This window comes from Lepisma saccharinum, chromosome 16 (genome assembly GCF_977018435.1).
Source record: "Lepisma saccharinum chromosome 16, izLepSacc3.1, whole genome shotgun sequence".
Taxonomy (NCBI): domain Eukaryota; kingdom Metazoa; phylum Arthropoda; class Insecta; order Zygentoma; family Lepismatidae; genus Lepisma; species Lepisma saccharinum.
The window spans coordinates 13,767,421-13,786,210 of NC_139244.1; the positions used below are offsets into that span (position 1 = coordinate 13,767,421).

Genomic DNA, 18,790 nt, shown 5'->3' on the forward strand with positions numbered 1-18,790 from the left:
ACATCATTATATCCTAATGAATCAAAGAAAGTTCGAAGAACATAGAAACCTGCAATAATATCCTTTTCCAGACTGTCAGTGCATACAAAATAAAAAGTTTATCATAAATAAGTTCGTCAAATGTGGGACACCTTGATTATAGATAAATTATGTTTGTGTTGTGATAATAAGGTTAATACACAGGATTCAACTTCAACTTTTGTTATTTAGCATCACTTTTCTGCTACGTTTGGCTAATTGCAATGAAGAGGATGAGTGATGATATGATGAAATTAATGAAAGGACACTCAGAAAGAACACCCATGCTCAGGCCAGGATTCGAATCTAGGACCATTGGCGTTGTAACGTGCTGTGCTAACCACTCTGCCATGGAGGTTGGCGTTAATACACATGAGCAGGCAGTGATGGCGATACTGGTTTTTTTACTCCTGCAGAACTGAATAAGGGGCCCCTACATATATCAAGGTTCATAACTTTTACCTGTAGTTTCCAGAACAAGAGGTCACAGTAGTTTAACAAAAGTAACTTATAAATTTTAATAAACCTGAAAATTTTGGAGGCAAGTTCCCTCCTACCCTTTGCCTTTCCAAGTTACACCTATGGTTGAAGACAATAAATAAATTATGCTCAATAAATGATAACATAGGGTGATTATAAGTTATTGAACACATTAGATATACGAGTTAAAGAACAACACACTATTGAGGCAAAGTTTCATTTGTTGCCAATGATAAAACAGCACTAAGAGTTTGTGTTGACATCGACTGAACATAAGTGGTGCCATAGTAGCAATGTAGGAAACCCGAATGTGAAATCTCTGCAGATTGTTGGGGGGGGGGAGCAGACAGACAGACACACTATATATATAATGTCATTAAATACATGTCAATTATTAAATAATCAAATTATATTACAAAATATACAATATATTATATCGGCTGTTATTCATTCAAAGTGTAACTGCAAAGTGAAGATTTTAATTTACTACTGACGCTATGAACAATGATTTGCCTAAGGTGGGGGGCAAAAATTAAGAGACATTAAGTAGATAATAGTTTCCTGTATAAAATCCACATATAAATGCCATTATGTGTTTTATTAATATATTTATATACTTCGCAGTTGCTAACGAAAGGCAATGAGAGAAGAAATAACAAGTCGGTCTAATTTCTGTGTTCTGGGGATTGCTGGGTTCAGTGTCCTTAGAGATGAGGCTCTTTGTTGTCCGTTCATTTTGCATGTTTTCGATATTATTCCAGTCAAGTATATTCGAATCCCAAACTAATTGTTTATGTTTGTTGTTAAAGCAAAAACTGAGGGGGAAATTTCAGGACAAGATAGTTGGTGGGGGGGAATCCTCCCCGGGATTTCGCACCTGAGGAAACCTCAGTACCAAGATGACTACCATACAAGAGAAAGCTGTGTGTATTCTTTGGTTTCAAGAAACCAAATCTGCAATAACTGTTCAAAGATGTTTTTGCTTGAGTACAAGTGTAATTATCCTAGTAAGCACTCAATAAAATGTTGGTATCAACAGTTTAAGGATACAGGAAGTGTCGAACATAGAAAAGTTGCTGGACTCTAAAGACTTTGTGAATCAAGTGAGAGTGGGTAAATTGGCTCATTGTACGTGTTGTAAATAAAATATAATAATAATAATAAATTCTTTATTTCCATTGACCCATGTCCATTGGTATGGAAAACATCATACAATGCTAAAATTACAATAAAAAAAAGACAAAAATACAAATAATCATTACGGTTATACAGTTGTATGTCTGTTAAGTACAGTTACATTACTTATACAAAACCAGATCAGAATGGTAAGTTTGTAAAAAAAAAAAACATTACAAAAATTTTAATATAAAAATGAAGCAATTCAAAAGTCCAGTTTACTACTTGAATTCATAAATTGTTCATGTGGTCTATTAAAAAAACTAAATATGGGTACTTTTTTTATTCAACCTTGAAAAGTGTTCAATAATTTATAACCACACTGTATTTTGCCTTGTATCTTTCAGGATTCTGTGATTTCATGTTGCCCTTAGATAAATACCCCAGGGAATACAAATTTGATGCTGATGAGCCTAATTTTCCGCTGGAAGGTATGCGGTTTGTTGGCCTTATGTCCTTGATAGACCCTCCCAGAGCTGCCGTGCCTGCAGCAGTGGCCAATTGCAGAACTGCTGGCATTAAGGTCATCATGGTCACTGGAGATCATCCTATCACTGCCAAGGCTATTGCAAGACAAGTGGGGATTATATCTCAAGGTAAGCCCCGTGTGGAATATATACTTACTGCATATTGTATTGCATACCAGAAATAGCACATGGAGTGTTCAAGGACACTTTCATTTATTCATTCAGCGTTCTCTGGTGGACAGTTCACTGCAACCTACAGACTTTCCAATCTTGCACCTTACACCAGTGGCTGATCCAGAAGTTACGGTTAGAAGAGATGATTTTTTGTCGGGTTACGGGATGCGCACAGGTTGGAGTCTCCTGGGGGAAGCATAACAACTTTTCTCCTGAGATTTCGCCCTATGTATATGTATGGGACCAGTGGCCACCCACCATCGTGAGGAAATGGGTGATCTGAAAATGAGTAGCGTAAACTGTCACAAAAACCTACAATGGCTGGAAGTTCGTTGTGCTGACCACACAACTGGTTGGATGATTTTCCACCTTGGGTGAGTGAGTGAGTAGGATCAGGTGGGAGTGAAACTGGCAGTCTGTAGGTAGACCTGGGCCCCTCAATGGGCTATTGTGCCACGGGTTATCTCACCTCACCAAGAATCAATTCTAACCTACCCTTGCACTGTTTCATAAAAACAATATGTGAACAGGAACTAAGCTGACTTCATGTTTTAGAGATTAGTTTTGCAAAAAAAATATGGGTCCATAGCTGGAATAGATGGCTATTATTGTACCTATGTTGTTACCATAATTTCTCATATTGTCATGGCCAATTGCACTGTTAGGTATAAGGAGTAACGTGAATAAACAAATAAACCAAAAACCTATTCTTCCAAGGAGACTCAAGATTGATTCCCTTTTGAGGTATATTGGACAGTGGTTCAGATCTAAATTTAAACTGTAGGTTCAGTTTTAATTAGCTTATCATGAGCATAAAGTGGACTTAAATCAAACTTTAAAAAATTTTCTTGAGGCTGTTAAACTTGGCGATAAAAGAGAGAACATTCGAACATTCAAAAATATTAGGCATAATAATATATCCAAAAACATAGCGCAGTTAGCAGGAACAATTGCCTGTATCACCCTTCCCATAGATCCACACTTCCATTATGCTTCATGTCAGCATAGGATCTGCTTAATTTAATATATCTTCTTCTTCCTTGGGTCTTTTCTTTAACTATTCCTTGCAGCCAGGCATGTATCTAGAAATATATTTGGGGGGGGGGTCTGAACTAAGTGTCTCAAAAAAATAATAGTAATAATAATGATGATGATAATAATAATAATATAATTACATTATATGCATATTATTATAAGTAGTAATAAATCTTGCATAAATCTTCTTTTGTACTGTTATTCAAAGTCGTATGACCACAATTTAATTCTTGCCTTCCAATAAATTCGGCAGAACTAAATAACCCTCGATTAAACAACAAGTATATTTTCCTAATTTTATTTGAGTTATTTTATTATTTCACTATTTTCATTATTTAATTTTAGTACCCCCTGGACCCCTCTAAATACGTCCTTGCTTGCAGCATGTCTTTTAGCAGGCAATCCTGTTTTTAGCCAGTGCCATAATTGGAGAGATGCAGGCTATATGTCTCCTTCAGTAATCAAAAGATGTGTTGTTCCTTTCCTGTGTAATAATGATTCCTCCTCAAAAATTAAAGGGAACAACAATGTCCATGATTTTAAAAGGGAGAAATAAGTGTTAAAATATTAGAAATATGCCCTGAAGGGGAGAAATAGGCACTGTAGTGCGAGCTTTTAGTGATGTGAAATTTATTTGCTCAGAGGTTTAATCCAATACAGGTATCTTTTGTGTCCTTTATACCCTCTTGAATGGGGTTAATTGGGCAGCTTGCTGAAGTTTTCATACATATTGAACTCCCCCCACCTGTGGTGGTGGAGGAGTTGGCTAGTACGTCAAAGGTAGTCCAGATTCCTGAGCCCATAAGTTATGTGCCCAGTGCTTTTTATCATAAAACACATTCAAGTTCTTGCTGTGGCAATATATGTAACAATCATGCAAACTTAATAATTAATGCAGCTACAAAAAAAATAATAGTTTTTCTTGTATGTACGCATTGCTTGCATGATAGAATTATTTTCCTGTAGTTTGCAGTTATTACAAGCATAAGAAAACAGTTTTTTCTTTGTGACGTTTCAGGAGAACACACGCTCCTTTCATCAGACATTTATTTTCATTTCATGTTCAAAAGATTATGTGGGACAAACAGCAAGGAAAATGGCAATAAGATGGCACGAACATGATTTGGACATTATAAATCTAAACCCAAGAACAGGTTTGTCAACTCATATCATCGAAGAGAAGCATTTGATTAAAAAGAGAAGGGTTTTAAAAAGATTAATGGGAAACACAGAGTTGAATGTCTGGGAAGCCTCGTTCATTGCGGAAGAACACTGGAATAAATTAAATAATGAAAATGGTAATATAGATCCAGTGTGGAGTTTTCTTTTTCACAAATGGAGTAAGCCACCATCTTTAAAATTTAATGTAACAGAAAACATCAAGAGACTTTGTGAAAACAATGATGAATTTGAATTACCTGATGATATTTGGGATTCATAATTTAAAAAATAGACAGCTTTTTTCACAGTTAAGTTGCTATATTACAACAATGTAACATTGACAACATCCATTATATAACAGATTCTTTTTGTTTAAAAATTACTAACCATTGTTATAACTGTATCTTTAGTCAAAATGAAAATAAATGTCTGATGAAAGGAGCGTGTGTTCTCCTAAAACGTCACAAAGAAAAAACTGTTTTCTTATGCTTGTAATAACCGTAAACTACAGGAAAATAATACAAAAAAAAATGTACTGTGGTAGTATATTACAATCGTACATTCAATCCACATGCAATTATTGAACATAAACGCGACAGCCAGGTGCGGCTCGTGCATTATTTACCTGGGGGTTCACTGAAGTCATGTGACATATATTCAGTTTCCGCAAAATAGACTTCCTTCACCTAACAAAAGAATGGGGGGAGGGCTTAAAAGATTTGTCCAGAATTTTTTCATCTGGGAGTATAAAGTTTTTTGTAGTAGGGGTGTGCGAATAAATTTAGGGCTGAAACTAAAATAAATTGTGCCTTTATGAAAAAAGTGGGGTTTTGTTGGAAGATCATGGACGTCCTCAAGTAGGGGCAAGGAATATATTTTTTCCCAGGAGGGGCAAAAAACACTCCTTCAGCATGAAGTTACTGCAATGCTTTTATAATAATTACAAAAAATTACTTTGACTGAAAGTAAATTATATGCATGTAATATATAATTTTTGGTTGACATTCAATGTCCATGGGATGCGGTCCCCTTTTTCCCTTCCGGACATCCATTCCGACTAATCAGAACTACGTTTATTAAAGGGAAATGGCAACTAATGGCATGTGCCTACTAGAAATCGAACCTGAGACCCTTTCATTGATACGCGACAGCTTTGTTCAAATTTGGGGCTGGTCGACCAGCACACACTTTTTTTCAGTGGACGAGGAAGTTTGTTTATGTTAATTATGTGCATTTCTTACCTGCGGGGACAGCAACGCCTACACTGTATCAAATGACATAACCTAGGTAAAGTCAATCCCTCACTTCACTCGCAGCATCACTTCATACTTTCCAACAAGTATCCAAGCACTTCAAAAACAGCGAGTCACGTCGTCATGCCATTCTTTCTCTTTCGCAAACCCGAAGCGTTTCCACCTTTAAGGAAAAACCTCTGAATGCATTCACGAGCTATTTTGGTAATGTATCTCCTTTATTTTAATTCATCGCATCTAATTCCAGCTTTTATTTGTTTTCACTCACCCATCTCTGCCACAATCTTGCATTTATTCCAAGAAGTTCGGTGCAAAAATGATACAAGAGAAGATTGAATATGTAATGTGTGCCCTTCAAACTTGAACCCCACACAGCAACACTGGAAGGGAGGAAGCAGCGAGAACGGAGCCTTGTCCCGCGGCTTCTGCGAGAGAACGAACTACGCATGACCGTTGGGTGGAGACATAGGTTCTGCAATATCCTGTTCCATGTATTTTGCCCTATTCCCTCCTAGAGCTTCTGCTCTCGCACGAACCTTTCACAATCGCATGAGCTGTCCTGTGGGGGTTCAACTGAGGGTCTGTATCAGGGTGGCTGATTCGCAGTTTCTTCTTCTCAGCAAGAGAGTTCGCTGTGTTACGGACACAAATGCACGACTTATTGTGTAGAAATTTTAGCGAAATAATGTAAAAATATAAAGACATTGTTTATTGTTCATTCTCGAGGTGATTATCGTATATTACTGGGGGTTCACTGATCATGTGCGCTATAGGGCCAACCGCACCTGGCGACAGCCCAAAGTTAAATGTGTGGTATGCTCTGACACGAGATTCTGTAATTGGGCCTTTTTTCTTTGAAGGGGTACAGTTATGGAAGCAAATGATTTTGAAATGTAAGAACAGTATGCTATACCTCGTATGCCTCATGGGTACATGTTCCAACAAGAACCCCCCTGCATTATGCCCATTGTCTCAAGAAGTTCCTACATAACCATTTCCCTGACAATTGGATTGGGGGGGGGGGGGGTCCTCTTAAATGGCCTCCAAGGTCGCCCGACTTGACTCCTCTGAACTTTTTCTGTGGGGGTATGTCAAGACTATGGTCTACCAAACACCTGTGCAAGGGTTGGACGATCTATGAGAAATAATTATCAATACATGTGCATCCGTGACACGTCAAACGTTGCGCAACGTATGGATTGAGGTTGAGTACCGACTTGATGTTTGTCGAGCCACCAAAGGAGCTCACATTGAGATATACTGAGGCGAGTACTGCGATTTTCTTTTGCTTATCATAAAATTCTATGATTCTCTCTTCAAAAGAAACGTAACCAGACATTTCTATCACCAACGGTTGTCGAGTTATTCAAACTTCTTATTGGTATATTTTCAACCGAACACACTGTATTTATTAATGTAATTTGGTACTACAGCACTGTGTATAACTGACTACTTACTTTAATATACATAAAACACATATCACTTCCAAATATGATTTACTGTTGTTCAGTTATTTCATACTGACAACATAAGTACACATTCTGCATGTATATGTACTGTATTAATATTTCATTTCATTTACCATTTATCTCAAAACATGACAAGTTCCAGTTACATAATTTTGTTTTAACTACACACACACATGCACCAGCGGCAGCTGGTGGCTCTGAATTTTAATGTTCATTTTGTTAGAAACCCCATTTTCTTATAAGTATATAACTATTGATCAATTCTCTATTAGCCAATTTTTTCCTACTAGCCCTTCGCCTAATTCAGAGCCACTAGTCACCGCTGACACACAAAATTATGTGTGTGCGTGCGTGTGTGTGTGTGTTTGTGTGTGTGTGTACACTTATATTCATCTTTTTTTAGATAGTGAAACAGTTGAGGACATTGCTAAACGTTTGAATATTCCTGTGTCAGAAGTAAATCCATTGGATGCAAATGCTGCTGTTGTGCATGGTTCAGACTTAAGGGATTTATCATCTGATGAATTGGACGATCTTCTAAGGTAAGTAGAAACAAAGTTATGCAATTTATTACTATACTAAACTTAAAAACTGAAACATGGTGTGGCTGCTAAATAGAAAATTATGTTTGTGAAATTTTCAAGTAGTCCCATTCCTTAGGGAACTTTCAGATTGGCATGCCAATTACAAGTATCATGTGATACGAAAGGTTTCATACCAAAATTATATCAACATTATCACAAACTACACCTACAAGAATAGATTTAAATAAAAAAACAGGAAAGTATAAGTAACATGGAAGCAACAAGCAATATGTGTAGCTTGCTATTGCACTCTGGTTCAAAAGGTTGCATTTATTTCTGATGGTTCACTTTCGAGTGACAAGTTTTGATTGTGGCTTGTCATTTTTTGCTCTCATTTTGGTATAAAAGCTCTTTTTGAAGGAGAAATATAGGTTTAGCTTCAGTGGTGTGGTGTGACTTTTTCAAAAGTGTTACCCGCTATGCCTGCTAGACTTTATCAACCCCCACCCCCCTGTAAAGAAACATGTCTTTGAGCTAGATATTTGTTCATTTTGTTCTTGTTTTGCAATCAGCAGAGTGATTTAGCCACAAACACCCTTTCAAAGAACTACTACTCATGAGACAGTTACCACGAAAATCCAATGAATAGTGGTAGACCCTTGTCAATTCTTCATCTGTTTCTGTCTCTTTGCAATGAGGTGCGAAAGGGAAGAAGAAGAACCACACTTTTCTTGGGTCAGTTTGACATTTGTGTGGTGAGCACTGAGCAGGTGACAGAACTCCGCTCCTTTGTGGAAGGAAACAGCTGTACGTACTACTGTTGCCAACTTAGTATTTTGTAGCAAGGTTTGTCGAAATCGCAAATCACACCAAGGAACAATATTTTCGTCTATTACCTAACTAGTCTCAGTTGTAGTTCAATCCAGTCTTGGCTCTGCAGTCTACCTCTAGTTGCTTCACAGAAATGGTATTCCTATTTTAGGTGGGATTTAGCTCTTTTCTGCCAATCCGATGTGACAACACTGGCTGATCCGGTAGGTCTGAACGGCAACAGGGGCCCCTTAACAGGCATATTAATAACCCCATAGCACAATATGCCCCAAAGTCCTACCCCGCTCTTTCCTTGCATTGGTACCCTCTTCTCCATTGTTGCCTCTTCAGGGTAGCGGAACGGCCTCCCTCTTCTCTTCTGTCTGCTGCAGAAAAAATGTCCTAGGTAATATCTACTTGACGGCAATGGTGTTCATTAACGTATTTAACAATGTTGTCATTTTATTGAAAACCTTTTTAATTCTTTACATTTTGCTGTTAACTGCGATAATACCGGCTACATTCACGCCATGCCACTGTTTAGCTTCTTCTACACAAAATAGATGTAGCATTGTAGGTTGGTCATGAAAGGTGGAATCTTTGGGTTTTAGCATTATTTGCATATAGCTAGCTACCTTTTCACATAGGGTCATTTGCATAAGTATCCCCCTCATCCACTTCATCATCATAGTTTTTATTATTATTATTATTGATTGATTTTTATATTATGGGCATATCAGCACTTAAGCTATTTTTTGCCAATTAAGCCCTCTAACTAAAACAAAATTGAAGACAGGCTCATAACAAGAAAGCAAAAGACGTATATTCCTCATTCATTCATTCATTACTTAATAAGAATTTAAACTATACTGATTGATTGAAATGAAATTCTGGGTGCTTCAGCACTTAGGCTACTGTCACATGTGCACCTGTCACATTATATAGGGCCAGTCCCTTATTTTTACTAAAGTCAATACATGCCTCTGAGGACTAAAATCTCCTTACCTAGGTTAAACCTGAGGCTGCAATGCACTTAGCACATGTAAGAACAAAACACAGTCCTCTAGAGGATTATCCTGGCCGTAGATCCAGATGCCAGAGCCTCGTTGGATGCAACATTGAAGTTACCGAGGTGTACTATGTGGAATTGAGGTTAACTTTTCGGTGCCTTCTCAGATGGTATCCTTGCACCTCTCTCATGATGATGATTGTTGTTGTTGTTGTTGTTGTTGTTGTTGTTGTTATCACCATCCTGAACCATACAAAGATTCCCACACCTATACCTGAGCCCCAACCAAGCACCCTCCCACCTGCTTCAAGCCACGTTGTATTCAAAAGCAAGCAAGTAGTCCATATTTATTTTCTTCAGTTTGCACATACATTTGTTACACATCAATCCAACTAAAGCTCATGTTGTTTAGTCAAGTACTGAATCTATTTACGTCCTTTCCTTATGGAGAATTTTCACCCATTGTCTTTGAAACAAGAGCAATACACTGATAACACACTGAATTAAGGTGTGAACGTATGTACAACCTTCGTCTCTGACATCTGTGAGTATCTTCCACAATAATATAAAACTGCCTGTTTTATGAGTGTTAACAGGCATGGTGTATAAGATATGTTTCTCTACTTTTTGGTGCATTTTTAACATGACTATTATTATTTTTTTTTTAGTGCAAATGTAATATAAAACTATCCCATTTCAGGCACCATTCAGAAATTGTATTTGCCCGAACTTCACCTCAACAAAAGCTTATTATTGTGGAAAGTTGCCAACGACTTGGAGCGATTGTTGCAGTGACAGGGGATGGAGTGAATGACTCGCCAGCTCTTAAAAAAGCAGATATTGGTAATCATCTTTTATCTTCACTATCTTCACTATGGTAGATCATTATCTTTTGTTAAATGTTTAACTTCTATGCAATTGTTTATCTTATTTGCATATTCATTTGTACTGACTTGCATCTGTCAACTATGCATTGTAGGGGAGACCGGGGTAATTAGAACATGGGGTTATTGGAACATGTTAATGTAGAATAATTTAAAACGAAAAGACTGGTGTAATAACATTTCATACCTATGTACCTACACTAAACCTACATGCAGAAAATTTATTATTGAAATAACTACACAAAAGTAAGTTTTATTTGACTTTTATTATACACCTGCAAAAAATGATGTGACACATGTTTGGTGTTTCTCTGCTTCTGCATATACTGGATGTGAATGAAAGAACCCTTGCAAGATTTTCTTCACCCCTATAATAAAACATAAGGGCACACATCTTTTCATGTGAGTTTGGTTGTCTATGGGCAATTTGCCTGGTTTTTATAAGCAAAGTTCTTATTACCCCAAAAATTTCTGCAAAGGGGTTATTAGAACATTGCGTAATTTGCTTGATTTTGCTTGGGGTAATTAGAACAGTCGTGGGGTAATAAGAACATCATCTTGAAATACCATGAAACGTAACTACTTTTGGAACAACCTGCTTTTAGACTGGAACATAACCAATCCTGGTGCTCGTTTGCCTAAGTCTGTCTTTGCTCAGTACATAGGGAGAGTGTGGTCTAGGAGTTTCAAGAAATCATACCTAGTGTCGGGATTTAAAACTACTGGTCTGTTTCCACTGGATAAATCCATGTTTCCATGTAAAGAATTTGACCCCCTTGCCCTAGCACGATTTCGTAATCAAAGTCAAGAAGACATACAACCTGGATCAACAGTTGTTGCTGATGTTCAGATGACTCAGAATTCACGAAATACAACTGCCTCCACTGACATCCCACCAGGAGCAGTTCAAGATCCAGTAAACATTCACACTGCCAGCCAACCAACCACTCCTTCCTCTTCCATTACTTCAACAGCAATGCCAACGCCTTCAGATGTTGAAAATGTTCTGAATAGAAGTACTACACCACCATCCCAGTATCTGTCTTTTGAACAATTCATCAGAGAATCTCTTAGTAAACAACACAGACCAAGCGGACAAAATCCAAGGACAATGTCTAGTGGTAATCTATCAAGAGTACGCCTTTCTGATCAGTATGGCGAAATTCTAACAACTGAAGATGCTATGCAGCGACTGAAAGAAATGTCTACTAGGCCTACCAGTGCCAAAAAAAGAAATCGCCGTATTCAGAAAAAAATACCCACAGGACAGACCAAAAAAGACAAGAAAAGAATGTCCCTTCAATCCAGCTCTACTTCTTCAGAAAGTGAAATAGACCTATCTCTCAATGATGAAAACAGCACCGACATTGAAGATGACGTGGAGCCACAGGCTGAAAGTGAACCAGGCCCAGCAGCTGAAAATCAGCCAGGTTGTTCTGGTATACCAACTGTTCCAAAACGGAACACAACACAGGAAAACAATGAGGAAAGTGGTAGGCCTAATGAGGCCGATGAAGAATCAGAGGATGACGATGTAGGCCTATTCAAACTGGAAAAGTACTACGCTGTATATTACGAGCGAAAGTGGTATGTTGGTGGAATTATTAAAATCTCTAATGGCCAGTCTAAAGCAACAATCAAGTTTCTGGAGGAAAAAGAAACTGGCAAGTTCGATTGGCCACGAAGACCCGATGTTGAGGAAATTGATAGGAAGTTTATATTTTACGGACCTTTGGAGTTAAATGGAATCGGTCCATTTACCCTTCCATTGTATGACATCATTAAGAGCAAGTATGAAGCTTTCAAAAAAGAAATCAAACATTCAAATCAGTAGATCTACTGGTGCCAAACTGACAAATGTTAATATGGGTCAAGTGTTCTTTGGTGTAGCTTTTGTCATGTAGCCTATATTTTATGGTTTCATATATAATTGTTTTTTGAGACTGATAAGCTTAATTTCTGTATATATTAGTTTTTCACGACAGTTAAACCTGTTAGTGTAAGTTATCTTAAGTGTTTTTAGAAGTATTAGCACTACTTGTTACAAATTGGAGTAAGTTTTCCTCCAAAAAAAAAACTTTTTTTGTACTTTTTCTAATTGATATACTATATTGTACATGTTACTATTAGAAGTTTCTTCTTTACTACATTGTAGAATGGCCTGTGACCTTTCAAATAAATCATAGAACACTGATTTTCATTCACACATGTTTGCTTCACAGCTGGGAAATTGAACTTTATGAATAAGACGTTAACTTGGGATTTTATTTAAACAAGCATTGATAACTCCAGAAGAAGTAGAGCTATTGTGTTCAAATTTGCAGGGTAAATGGGACATTTATATATGATGTTCGTATTACGCCAACATCAATCTAAAGCTATTCAGTTGAAATTTCTAACTTATGTTCCATTAACCCCAAATGGGGTAATTGGAACAATTTTATGGTGTCATGACAATTTTTTTTTTTGGACGAGTATTTGCAATGCATGTATGGTCATTCTTTTTTTCAAAAATATACAAAAGATGTCCTTTGAAATGGTAGAAATTTTTAAAAAATCCATCAGTAACTTTCTGAGTAATTTACAGTGGAACTTCTACAGGCTGTTTCCTGTTCTAATTACCCCGGTCTCCCCTATTTTCATGATGTAAGATGGAAAATATTAGGGTTGGACTGCCATGTCATTTTTGCCTCTACTGATAAAGTACGGATATAAAATTTACCAATATCTGTACTTGATATACTACTGATCCAATATAAGATTGGAGGTTCAATGTAGAGGTTTAATTTTATTTCCATAGTTAATTAATGTATATAACCAGGTGGCAGCACTATCTTTTGGCTTAGAATGAGAAACCATACGTATTTAGACATCTATTTTACAAAACCAGCCCCTATGGCATAGTGCTGATGTCGTCGCCTTGCAATGAGGGGTCCCAGATTTGATACCTGCTGGAGGTTCATACTGGTTCAGATTCAACTTTAAACTGCAGGCCCAGTCCTGATTAGGCTGTCTGAGCATAAAGTGAACTTGAAACAAATTCTCTAAAAAAAAGAGATGTATTGTATCTTTGTGTTCATAAAAATATTCTAAAACAACAGATTTTTGCACTAGATTACAGTCTATTTACAGATATATCAGATTGGTAAATTACTTTTTATTATATACACAATTAATATGCCCAAAGTTATAGTGAATATTGATGAAAGCTTTCTGATTTATTAGCCATTGTACTGTACTGTACTGATCGAAAGGAAATGTTATAGTTTGTCAATGTTTTAGGGAGAATTCACATTGAAGCAACAAACGACATTATGAAATGATGTTGCTGATAATTGACTTGTTCCTAAGTGATGTGAGTCACCTGTCACTTCAGCATGAAATCTCCCTTAAACATAGCTGCAGCACAGCTTAAAAAAAATGTGAAAAATATTTGTTATATTTTCAGGTGTTGCCATGGGTATTGCTGGGTCTGATGTATCAAAGCAGGCTGCAGACATGATATTGCTTGACGATAACTTTGCATCGATTGTAGTTGGAGTAGAGGAAGGCCGCCTGATATTCGACAACTTGAAGAAGTCTATTGCGTACACTCTAACTTCCAATATTCCTGAGATCACTCCGTTCCTGTTTTTTTTGGTGGCAGGTGTCCCATTGCCTCTAGGGACTGTTACCATTCTATTAATTGATCTTGGCACTGATATGGTAAGCACTGTACTTAAACATTTCACAATTTTAACATAATAAGGTAGCATCTTGTGAAAATCATCATCATCATCATGATCAAGTGTGCATAATACTTTTTAAAACTTTTAAATATGTAGAGGAAGACATTGGCAGATTTAGCGGGAGGCTACCAAGAAAGGATGGCTACATATTGTAAAAAGTATTTGATATTATATTACAATGAACAAAGAAAATACTCTAGGCATTCTTCTCCAGATGGTAAAAGAAAAACAAAGTCTAGCACAAATGCATTAATTGGCAATTAATAATAAATAAGTCGACACTGGAAATCTAATCTGGGATTTATTCATTACAAGGCAGTAATAGTAACCGATTGACTGATGGAACAAAGAGTGGTTGGTTGGTTGAGTTGGTGTTTAAAGTCCATTTTATGCACAGTATTTCTAAACGGAACTGGACCTACAGTTTAAAGTGGGATCTGAACCTCTACATGCCTCCACCTGATATCGAACCCGGGACCCTTTAATTTAGGAACGAAGAGTATTCTAGGTCAAATATTTCCTAAGTTTGTGACAGTTTCTCCTGAGAAAATGAAACATGAAGCTCATATGTTTTTTAGTAAATCGTTGTCAATACAAATAACACAGAATTACTTCTGTTTCACAAATATCTACTAATGGATTATGATCAATTTATCCTGGATTTGTTTCCTGATAGAGGTACATTGCACAGTGGTTCGGCTACTTTGAAGGTCCAGTCTCGGTTAGTTTATCTGACCTCAAGCTGGGCTAGGCTTGTAATTATTTTGATGTGAATATTACACACACACATATGAGACTTCCTTAATATGTATTAATATATATTTTCTATGTTACGTCTTATAAGCTTGCAGCATACTCTATGCCCCCCGCCCCCCAAAGAAAAAATCAAGATCGGCCTATGGGCGAAGAGAGGATCAGAGAACAATGGGATATGATGGGGACATGGATGGTTGGGGCAAAATTATGCAAAGCATTCACCCAGCTTTCACATTGTCCCCATGTTAGAACATAGGCGTATCCCTCCCTCCCCCAAGCAAACATTCCCCACCTAACAATTTCCACTTTGAGTACTGTATACAATAGTGATATCAATTTAGGCGGTTGTGTTTTTCCTTGTCATACATTCACAGTGTTACCATTCACTTTAATGGAGAATTTTAAACCTTGGACCACCTCTCACATTAGATTAGATTAGATTAGATTTATTTCCATCCAGTTGATCATATGACTACAAATAGCACTATGATATGGGATAGGTCAATTACATGTATAATTTTGAGTACAAAGGAATTAACACATAGTTATGCATATTAAAAGTATAAAAGAGTGTAAAATAACATAAAAAATAGAAGAAAAATCAAGGTTATGTCTATTAATGAGAAGAAAAATCAAGGTTATGTCTATTAATGAGAAGAAAATCAAGGTTATGTCTATTAATGAAAAATATGATCTAAGTACTCCTCTGTGCTATAAAGCAAATACTTCATTAGGAAGCTCTTTACTGTCATTTTAAATTTAGTTGGATTATGATTCTTGAATTGATTTGATTTGATTTGTTGTTTTAAGTCCACTTTATGCACAGTAAGGCTAATCGGGACTGGACCTACAGTTAAAAGTGGGATCAAAACCACTTGTGCCTTCACTGGGTATCGAACCCGGGATCCCATGATTGCAAGGCGAAGATGCTACCACTGCGCCATCGGGGAGGCCCGATTCTTGAATTCCTCTGGTAGTTTGTTATAAAGTTTTACACCTTGAAATCCTAGACCATTATGTGTTTTGGATGTGCGGACAGTAGAAAGGTGGAGGGAGTTATGCGTACGAGTGTTGTATTTGTGTATGTCCAGATTTTTTGAGAAGATTTCATAATTTGTATGAATAAAGTACAATGTTTCTAATATGTACAAACATGGAAGAGGTAATATTTGAAATTCATTGAAAATTTGTTTCGTTGGGCTTGAGAGGGATACATTTTTCATAATTTCTAATATCCGCTTTTGCCAAATAAAAATTTTCTACATTTAAGGTGAACTGCCCCAGAAAGAGACACCATATGTAAGTACAGGTTGAATCAGTCCTTAAATCATTTAATGATAAGACATTTCTCAGAATTCTCATCATGTAGCAGAGCCTGCTTAACTTTTGAGTTAAAATAGTAATTTCCATGTCCCAAGACAGGTTTGTGTCTATCCATACTACAAAGAAATTTATTGCATTGGTTTCTTTGACGACTTCATTGCTAATAATTACATTTAAGGTTTTTGTTTGTTTTACTGGATTAAAATTTATTAGAACTGTTTTATTAACATTAAGGGAAAGCTTCTTGTTGTTCAGCCAGGTGTTTAGTTGTGTCGTCGTTAAAACAGAATTCTATTGAAGTTGCTCATGTTCCAGGCCTTTTACTATGATATTTGTATCATCCGCAAAAAGTATTGTTTGAGAGACTGATAAAGTTTCTGGAAGATAATTTATGTAAAGTAAAAATAGAACTGATCCTAGAATTGAACCTTGTGGTACACCTGTTTTGAGGAACAATTTGTCTCATTTGATTTTGTTAATATCTACATACTGTCATCTGTCTTTTAAATAAGAAGTGAACCATTTTTTTGCAAACCCCTGATTCCATAATGGTCCATTTTATCTAGTAAAAATGATGTCTCAGCTTCAAACTTAACTGCATGGATATCCAGAAGGGGGGGAGAAGGGAGGGCATACCTCACCTGGAAAATGAATGTTAAATTATATACTTCACACACACAATTTCATTTCAGTCACAGTAATTTATGTTAAGAGTGTTGTAAGAACATAAATCCAAACTGAAGGAGTGTTTCTTGAGGCTCCAATGATATTTTGGCAAAAATGTGCCTCGCTTGCCCCCTCCCTGGAAAAATCCTAGGGATTTCCATGCTTAACTGTATAAGAAAGGATGAAAAATGTTAAGAAATACTTTATTATTGTCAGAGCTTGAAGTGGAACTTACTATCTGGAGGGGGAGATTGCTGAAGCCTTTAACCTAGCTAGGAGGTTGCTCGTATAGTTGAACATGGTGAGAATGCGACAGCTGGGGAAGGGGGGGGGGAAGGGATGCTCTGCAAAATTATTTTTTACATAAATATTGCAGGGTAAACAAACATGTAAACTAATATTTTCATTTTATTTTGAATGGATATATTAATTTTTGAGCAATTATTTATTTTGCTTAAAACGATGTTGATCCTTAGTAATAACCTTGTTTTCTCTCTCTCACGTTTTCAGGTTCCTGCAATTTCACTAGCATATGAAACAGCCGAGTCAGATATAATGAAAAGACCACCACGTGATCCCTTAAAGGATAAATTAGTCAATGAAAGGTATTTAGATTATTCTAAATAATATAAACTATGTGTCATGTGCACTAGCATAAAATGTTTCATGAAGGATCCATGCGAGGTTAACAGATCCCTTAGATTTCTCAAAAGAAATCTAGTTCCTATAAAATTTCTGGTCTTGATACTGACATGATCTCTTGAATAATATCAAATTATATTTCTTGAGCTTGTTTGAGTTTGAGTGATCATTTTAAATCCTCTTTAAGCACAGACAGTCTTGATTGGGACTGGGTCTACAGTTTGAAGTGGGATCCTAACCACTGTGACATGCCTTCAGTGGGAATCGAAGTCAGGACCCCTTGATTACAAAGCAATGCCATTACCACTGCACCATTTGGGAGGCTTGTGAAATGCATTTTAATGTTATAAAATGCAGTAAATCCCCAATTTTATTTTATCCTGAAATATACATTCAATCTTGATGTTCCCAACACAGCAAGATGTTACATGATTTTACCCAATTTCACAATTTTCCTCACTGAAGTTTTGCAGCTTGTTCCCTTGTAAAAAATAAAAAATCGAAATTCCACTGTAGATACTAATGATGTTTTACCCCCCCCCCGACACACACACAAATACATATTTTAGCACATTTGATTGTTTCTTTCACAATATGTTAGCTCTCATAAAAATCAATTTACAATATTCAATACTGATTTATATCCATTTATATCCATAGCACAAAACTTATTACACAAATACAGAAGGTAGATCCGTCTATATGTGTCCGATTTTAAACCTTCACCCCTACTCACAGAATCGACCACTCTGAATGATTCAAACAGCAGGAGTAAGCCAGAGGCCTCTAGTATCGCGCCATTTTGCGTGTGTGTGGTGTGTGCATCATGGCTCCCAAGTAAAGTAAAGTAAAGTGTTCCCCTGTGCTTAGCACCATGCCATGAAGGCGTATAGGGGGTGTGAGGGTAACGCCCCACACTTTCTTGATCCGGTTGTGAGTGGGGGTGATGTGATCAGCACCATGCCCCTGACCGCCTTTACCCCCAGGTTTCCACAGGTACCCATGTTATTCGACGCTGGGTGGGCGCCGGGGCCGCTTCCATCGTTAGAAAAGTTCCTGGATTTGAACCGGCCGGGGATCGAACCCGGGACCTTGAGCATGGTAGTCAGACGCGTTACCGACTGAGCCACCAACCAACCACCCAAGGTGAACCGGTTTTGAGAAGGCTATGTTGTAGCATGTAGCACTTTTCCACGCCAAGTTTTCCGTGACACA

General features: G+C 37.0%; 1 protein-coding gene across 3 annotated transcripts in view; it reads left to right on the top strand.

Moving 5' to 3' along the window:
* The window catches only part of LOC146000261 (sodium/potassium-transporting ATPase subunit alpha-like), a 471,911-nt gene that overhangs the window by 441,501 nt on the left and 11,620 nt on the right, over window positions 1-18,790 (top strand). For all 3 annotated transcript variants that reach the window (XM_083137721.1, XM_083137722.1, XM_083137720.1), the window contains 5 exons: window positions 2,022-2,270; window positions 7,637-7,775; window positions 10,277-10,419; window positions 13,909-14,165; window positions 17,444-17,538. In XM_083137721.1, coding sequence (XP_082993847.1) covers window positions 2,022-2,270; window positions 7,637-7,775; window positions 10,277-10,419; window positions 13,909-14,165; window positions 17,444-17,538 — 883 coding nt within the window. The remainder of the gene's footprint in view (window positions 1-2,021; window positions 2,271-7,636; window positions 7,776-10,276; window positions 10,420-13,908; window positions 14,166-17,443; window positions 17,539-18,790) is intronic.